This window comes from Erigeron canadensis, chromosome 4 (genome assembly GCF_010389155.1).
Source record: "Erigeron canadensis isolate Cc75 chromosome 4, C_canadensis_v1, whole genome shotgun sequence".
Classification (NCBI taxonomy): Eukaryota; Viridiplantae; Streptophyta; class Magnoliopsida; order Asterales; family Asteraceae; genus Erigeron; species Erigeron canadensis.
Window position 1 is genome coordinate 24,910,986 of NC_057764.1, and position 8,470 is coordinate 24,919,455.

Below are 8,470 nucleotides of genomic sequence, written 5' to 3' on the forward strand. Positions count from 1 at the left end.
TTTTAGAAAGAAATGCTCACATTATTAGTGGGAAACTTGTAGGGGGATTAGCAATGGCTTATTACACTACACGTCTACACCCCATCTGATTCTTTCTTTATTAATTTTCATAGGCTCCTCCTTTTTCATAGGTGTTGAAAAGTGTTAGGAGAGCTATTAAATTATCAATCCATGTACTAATTGGTTGGTTCCAATAAGCACTTTGAGGAGAAGCTTCGCAAGCGTCATGAAAATATATACCGAAGTCTTGGGATAAAAAGTCAACACAATAAGTCTTTACCTCAAATGAAAATTAGTGTGTAATAGCATTTTCAAAAGTCAACAAGTCTTCAATTTAGCTTCCATTAAGGATGCTCTTACAACTAATCATATTATTGTTTAGTACTATTTAGTCCTATCCAGACTTATATTATCATTTTCATGCTTTTGTTCGTGTTTAATCAATTAGAAAAAGAAATGTGGAATGGGTCCTTTCTCCGGCACTTGCGGAAACAACAACTTGGTCTACAAACCAACAAAAAAGGCATCATCTCAAACCATAAGTAAATTTGCCGGCACTTTCCTTTCCTTTCCTCAACTTGCCAATTTCCTGCTAATTTAGATAAGCACCCATACTTCCATTCCCATACCATATTTATTGATAAAAAAGATATACCCATCTTATATATCACCCCTCCATCAACACACAAAATCTTTGATACTATAATGGACATTATTTACACTACTACTACTACTTGCCATTGCGTAATTCTTGTTGATTTATCTACGTAACAAGACCGGCGTTATATACATATATCATTGTAAGATACTCTTGTTTTTGTGTGTTAAAGTAATTTATGTCATCGATAAAACATTGTCATCTTGCTTGCTTTGTATTTATATATCGTGTAATGTTGTTACAAAGTTTTGTGTAGATTTAGGTATCGGTCGAATATTCACTGGTTGCTAACATTGTCATCTTGCTAGCTTGCATTTTCTTTCTAACCATGCATGTAATAACATTTACAAGCATGTATTGTTATTAACGTCACTATAACTAATTTTATTAGTGACCACATTAGCTTTAATTTCGATTTTGAGTTGTAATAGAACAAATATATATATAGTCATAATTGATCAAGAAGATATATGGTCCAAAAATAAGTTGGAAGCAATTTTGTTGTCTAAACAAAGTAACAAGCTTTGTATTAATTAGATGAAAATGAGCTATTTGTATACAGCCAAGGAAAACTTGTTATATAACTTTTTTCTATATTATTTTAAACGTATGCAATACTTTGATCAATAATCACAATCAACTATCATAATCAAGAGTATTCATTTACATCATGTTTCCAATTTTCTTTTGGTGGTGTCAATTATCTTGATCGTTTTCACATATAGCAGTTGATATTATAAAACGTATGATTACATTTTCACTTCTTTTTCTTACCAAATAACATTAAAATAAAATATACTTAAATGATTAATTTGGGATACAAAGATATAAACAAATATATGAAGATAGTGATGAGCAAGTACATGAAAACATCCCTTTGCACTTTTTTGTTTGCCCCATTCTCATTACAACATTCCTACCCCATTCACTACACTACAACTACTCTGGATGACCATTTAATTAAGTTTCTTTTTTTTTTTGTCTAGCTACATCTCCAATGCCTAGTTCTTTGCAAATCCATATGAGTAATCTCCTCAAGAAAGTAAGTTTCTTGACCAAAGTGAACTTCAAGAACAAGCCCACCAAGAAATTATGTGCTCTTGATTTCATATCATCTTTTAGAGTCATGGATGTCTCAAGTCAACTTAAGCAAGTCTTCAAGTTTTTTGATATCGATGGAGATGGTAAAATTTCTCAAGTGGAGCTCACTCATGTGTTGTTGACTTTTGGCCAAGATGAGACAAAGGCCACCATTGAAGCTCAAGGAATACTTAAAGAGGTTGACTTTAATGGAGATGGATTCATTGACTTGGATGAGTTCATGACCATCATGGATGATCCCAAGCCAGTTTTTGCTAGTTTAAAGGGAAATAATGGTGATGATGATCTTAGAAATGCTTTTATGGTGTTTGATAGTGATAAGAATGGACTCATTTCAGCCAAAGAGTTGCAAAGGGTGCTCTCTAGTCTTGGATGTACCAATTCTAAGCTTGGACAATGTAGGAAAATGATTAAAGGTGTTGACAAAGATGGAGATGGGTTTGTTGACTTTGAGGAATTTAAGTCAATGATGTCTATTGGTATCAAATAGGTTTGGTTTTGAAAGTTAGCTACAACTTTTCCTGTGTTATCAAGCAATGAAGACTTGTATATCATGTATTGTAATGTAATGTACCATTACCAAACCAAGTTATACATGTTATCTTTGTTTACTTTTTTTTTTATTTTTGGAAAAAGAAAAAAGGGGGGGGGGGGGTCATATCATAAAAGGCGATAATTTTTTTCTATTACAAACGCAACAATTTGTCAATGATGCGTAATGAATTTGGTATACATGTTACCATATTACATGACAGTTTTTCAAGGTTACAAAATACGAGTAAGAAAGAAGTGCTTGCAACCATTTGGTTAGAGGGTTATCGAGTTCAAGTTGGTGGGTTTACAAGTTGAAATTGCTTAATTTGACAAGATGTTCAAACCCTAGCTAACTTGTAACTTTGTAGCCCAAGTATGACCCACAAACCCGACTAACAAAAAGGTCAACAGGGTAGGCAGGTTGGTTTCGGATCAAAAGGATTAATTTCAGGTCAATCGTGGTAAAAATGAATTGGCATTTCGGCAGATAAGCGTGTTTATGTTCATTTCGATTCAATAAGGGTGATAGACTTTGTCTACTTGTGCCTTTGCCTTTTAACCAGCCAGCCAAACCAACACGGCAACACATTCACTATTTTAGTATGCACAACATTGAATTTTGAATAGTTAAGCGAAAACCGACAGTTCAAACTTAAAACCATAAGTTGCCGCCAACCAAGTTTTATTTAATTATTTTTTAATTGGCTAATTTAGACCACTGACGTACCATTGGAGTATCATCTTGGCATCTTGCCACCAATAATACCATCCTCATCATATTCTAACATCAAGTCACGAATTTAACAAGAAACTCAATTTTTATAGAGAAAAAACCGCATTATAAGATTCAGGACCTTTTGATACCATTAAGCCTTATTCCAACACCAACGCTACTTGACCAAGGTGGACCCAACCAATATGAAAAATACCATAAACCCAATAAAACTGAAAAAGCATAACTACGACAAAATATAGATATCACCGGCCAATTCACCATTACACACCATCATAGCGTATCAACCCTGCTAAATATCTCACACAATCATTATTAGTGAAGTTGTTGTCAAGCATTTTACTGTTCTAAAGCAAATTTATGAAACGAAAATATATAGGACTGAAAGTCCCAAGTTTGCACAAATTATGTAATTAACAACTAATGTAAATTACACTAAGAACATAGACAAGAAAAGTAAAGAAGTTTAATCAGATGTTTTATTGATTAAACAGGTGAATACATGGTCGGTTTACAAAGAAAAAAAAAAGAGAAAATATTGTTAAGTTTTTCGACACACTAAAAACTTAACAATTATACAATGAGAAGTGTTATTGTGGAACAAACCAACAACTGTGCGGCTAGGTCAAGTAATTCTTTATATAGGCAGAGAAGAGGAATCACATGACAACCCAATAAATATTGACACATGAAGGTTGTAAACCATCTATTGGTGGATCTACAGAGATCCCTTTCTTCATCTTGTTTGTTTCCAAATTGGATATGAAAGAGAAACACCAACGTACCAAAATGGTACAAGGTCACATGTCTTCATTCTGCTTGATCAACACGTGTCCTTGGGGACCGATCTTTTTATCTTCACTTTCCTGCTTATATTTGACTTACAAAACAAGGCGGTGAGTCACTGAGTTTATCCTTTACTCGAAGATAATTGTGATCGCTGAGGGCTCGCTGAAAGAGCCTCTCACTGAGTCTTTGAGCTAAGGATGACCAAGAAGTCCCAAATCTCAATCCCGTCCCGGTACCGTCCCGATCCTGGTCCCGAGAAGTGGTACCGAATCCCGATCGGGATCGGTACACGTACCCATTTTTTTGAGTTTGCGAGACCGGTACCAATCGGTACCGGTACCGGGAAATCCCGAAAATACCGAGGTAGTCCGAAGTCCCGATATATTAGCTGCAAGGTGGAATTTACGTAAGCTTTGTCTGGTTATCTAGCTTACTGCCACGATTGGAATCATTGAAAAAATTGGCCATTTTACATATACAAAACTAACATAGCTATATAAGAGTTATTAATATATATTGACTCTTATTCTACATATGCATAATCATTAATCAAATATTAGTTTATATGAAGTTTTTGTTTTCAACATAGGTAAAAGCATGTCATTCACACCGAAACAAATGCTAACATTTAGTAATAGCAAGCTTTTTATGCTATTAAGGTATAAATTATGTCTTCAATTCAGTTGCTAATCTGTACAATTTATTTCTAGTATATGTAAACATGAGCACATGGCCTTCGATCTCCATGTGACTAATTATATCTGCACCTAATATCTAGCATTCTCATTCACCTTGTAAACAAGCTGCTTTCGTGTTTAGTTCAAGCTCTAAAGTTTTTTCGTAAAGTCAAGAAGGTGCAATATCATTTTTGAGGTGCTCTGTTTTTAGTGCTAACAGAGAAAAAGCTACATGTACTAAATGACAGAATTAGTTTTTTATTTCAATACAGGGAGACAAATAAGAAGAATCATTTGAATCATATGATATATGTTAATTTGCGAAAATTCGGTACTAGTCGGGATTTGGTACCGAAATCTCGGTCCCGTACTGATTCGGTACCAGTCCCGTACTGATTTATATGGGACCGAGATTGGTACCCACTTTTGGTCAAATTCGGGATCAGTACCGTCAGTACCGGGACCGGTACGGGACGGTACCAGTCCCACGCTCATCCCTACTTTCAGCAAATACTTGACTCAGCAAGTCTTCAGCGAATCCATGACTCAACACTCCGGTGTTAAGAAAATTTACATGTTAATACTCGATTATATTGAAGTTACACTTTTGGCTCATCCACCTACAACTCGCCAAAATAGAGATAAAAACCCCTAAAGTATTGCTCAATTTGATTAGTGGTTCAAAAACAGGCTTCTTTTTTTTACCTAGGCATGAGTGTCTTGTGGAGGTCTTTTAAAAGGCAATCCCTCTACAATCAAATCGAGTAGATGTGTGACTGTCTACATATCACCTCCCTCATAGTCGTTTATAAGAATGAGGTCTCAAAAACTCAAAGCCTTGACTTCAGTTGAATTGCTCAAACTGCTACCTTCCAATAAAAATATCTTAAAAATCACTTCATCAGGCTAGTGGAGAAGCTACGTACATTGGAAGAACTAAATTTTGTGTTATCAGTTTCATAATTCACATAAATTAATCATACAGCAACAGATATATAAAGAAAGAAAAAAAGTAACATATATTTATAGTAGTTGTTTGCAGCTGCTAGACGAGTCTCTTGCGGATGCAAAACCAGATTACAGAAGATGTGATTAAGGTCCCACAATATGCAAACCTTTCAATGGCGTATGCCTGTACTGATGACGGTCAAATTTTCAGAATTTGATGAGTTTTTTTCATAGATAATTTGGAGTTTATTAAATACTCGTAATTAGGAAGATGAAAGGTCGGTATTATTTAATACAAATGTGCCTATATATTGGGACGTAAGCATTGTTATTAATCAGTTTTTGATTGATATATGAAATTTCATATTTTCCTCCTTATACACAAGTGTGTTAGTGGATGAAATACCCTGATTATCGGTATTCTTTTTGAATCAATAATAGTTAGAATAATTGTTCATGATATTCTTTTGAATCAACAGGTTCAATTGTTTATCTTTTTTTTTTCTCTATGCATCATGTTCCCTTTATTTTTAGCTCTTCTAGACCTTCTATAGTTCCTCCGGCAGTTTCACAATTCGATTCCCATGGGAAAGACAAAAGTGTTTTAAACGTTTCATCTTACATATTTGGTATATCTTGTAAAGCCATACAATTTTTCAGGATTAGGAACTCCAAACATTGTAATCTTCCAAAATCCTCAGGTAACTTCTGAAGCCTCGAACAAGATTGAAGTTCAAGAGATTTCAGATGTTTTAACGTACAAATGCTACTTGGAACATATTTGAATTTGTAGACAACAGATGTAGTTCTTCTAAGCATTGTAAGTGACCAAGATCTTCAAGAACCTCCAGAATACGGACATATAGCTTAAGCTTACTTAACTGTCTCGAAAATGATTTCTGAAAAACTGTCTAGTTTTGTGCAAATTCCATCTAGGGAAACAAACTTTCCAATCGATAAGTTAAGGGTACTTCTGAAGAAATTTTGATATAATGAACAAGTCGGCTATGATTATTATTATTGTTTAATAACGTTCGATTACAAACAGAGAATAAGGATGATATCTAAACAAAACGTTTAGAAATCATATACAGAATAATAAACTGACAAGCAGAATGATCAGTATGATCATAAACAAGAAACCCCAAAATTGATTTAGAAGAAAAAATAAACTGGAAATAATATATGTGTGTTCTCTCGAATCCAGAACCCTAAGCAGGGTTATATACTCCAGCTATTTCTTCTTTGCACCCTCAACAATTCTTTTCTTGTCATTTTTAGTCTTTCTTCTATAATTACAATCTGCACCCTTGAACTTTACCAGACCTTGATAAAAGCTCCCAAACCTATAATCCTGCATAATTCTTGAAAGGGTGTAAGTAGAAATACAACTAAATCAAGTTAAGATTGTTTATCATTTTTACATTCCCCCTCAATCTTAACTTGAAAAGGATCAAATAAACCAAATTTAGAACAAAGAAATTTATGTTGCTCAAAACTTAAACTTTTGGTAAGAATGTCAGCAACATTATCTTGTGAATCTATTTTGAACACTTTTATTAATCCTGCAGTTATCTTTTCCCTTACCAAATGTAAATCAATTTCCAAATGCTTAGTCCTTTCATGAAAAACTGGATTTCCAGCAATTTGAATAGTGGATTTGTTATCACAAAACAGTTTTGCTGGTAAAACATGATTAATGTTCAAATCTGTCAACAAATTTATAATCCAAAGAAGTTCACAAGTAACAGTTGCCATGGCCCTATATTCAGCTTCAGCTGAGGACCTAGAAACTGTTTGTTGTTTTTTACTTTTCCAGGAAACAAGATTACCTCCAAAAAATACACTAAAACCAGTGACAGACCTTCTAGAATTCAAACATCTACCCCAATCAGAATCAACATAACCAACAAGGTCTAGTTTATTATTTTTTGTCATTTGAATACCTTTTCCTGGAGATAGTTTTAAATATCTTAACACTCTAAAAGCCAACTTAAGATGAACATCAGTAGGAGCATGCATATACTGACTAAGAGCATGAACAGAATAACTTATATCATGCCTCGTCAATGTAAGATAGATAAGCTTGCCTACTAATTTCTGATAAACAGAAATATTTTTCAGAATTTTTTCATCATTAGAACTTTTAGGAATGGTATAATTATTCTCCATAGGAGTTTTTGTAGGTTTACTGCCAAGCAAACCAAACTCATGCAATAATTCCATACAATATTTCCTTTGTGACAAACATAAACCAACAGTATTATAAATAACTTCTATTCCAAGAAAATACTTTAACTTCCCTAAATCTTTAATCATGAACTTAGTTTGCATAAACATTTTTACTTTTTCAATCTCTTTTACATCATTACCAGTTAAAACAATGTCATCAACATATACTAATAAGGCAAGAAACACAGAACCTTTATTCAAGGTAAACAAGGAATAATCACTTTTACTTTGTTTGAATCCGTATTCAATTAAAGCACTTGTTAATTTTTCATTCCATTGTCTAGGTGCTTGCTTAAGTCCATATAAGGACTTCACTAGTTTACATACTTTATTTGAACTAATATCATAATATCCTTCAGGTAAACACATATACACATCCTCATTTAAATCACCATACAAAAAAGCATTGTTAATATCTAATTGAAATAAGGGCCAACAATTATTCACAGCAAGAGACAATAAACATCTAACAGTCACCATCTTAACCACCGGAGAAAAGGTTTCATCAAAATCTAAACCTACTCTTTGACTATAACCTTTTGCTACAAGCCTAGCTTTATATCTCTCAATTTCCCCATTTGCTTTGTATTTAATTTTAAATATCCATTTACATCCTATAGGTTCTCTTCCTTTAGGAAGATCAACAAGCTCCCAAGTATTATTTCTATGTAAAGCTTCCATTTCATTATTCATAGCTTGAACCCAGTTCATATCTTTAGAAGCTTCACTATAACTCTTAGGTTCAACACTTTTATTTAAACTTGTAATAAAACATAAATTTTCAGAACCTAAGTTAGA

General features: G+C 33.5%; 1 protein-coding gene across 1 annotated transcript; it reads left to right on the forward strand.

The window, feature by feature from the left end:
• Positions 1-690: 690 nt before the first annotated feature.
• Positions 691-2,370, forward strand: LOC122598305 (calmodulin-like). Its single transcript, XM_043770896.1, has 2 exons — positions 691-800; positions 1,645-2,370. Exon 2 carries the CDS (start codon positions 1,656-1,658, stop codon positions 2,247-2,249), a length of 594 nt encoding a protein of 197 aa, XP_043626831.1. The 5' UTR covers positions 691-800; positions 1,645-1,655; the 3' UTR covers positions 2,250-2,370.
• Positions 2,371-8,470: the final 6,100 nt, after the last annotated feature.

Excerpts from the sequence above, each read along its gene's own strand:
- LOC122598305 (XM_043770896.1), top strand. The coding sequence starts at position 1,656 with ATGCCTAGTTCTTTGCAAATCCATATGAGTAATCTCCTCAAGAAAGTA.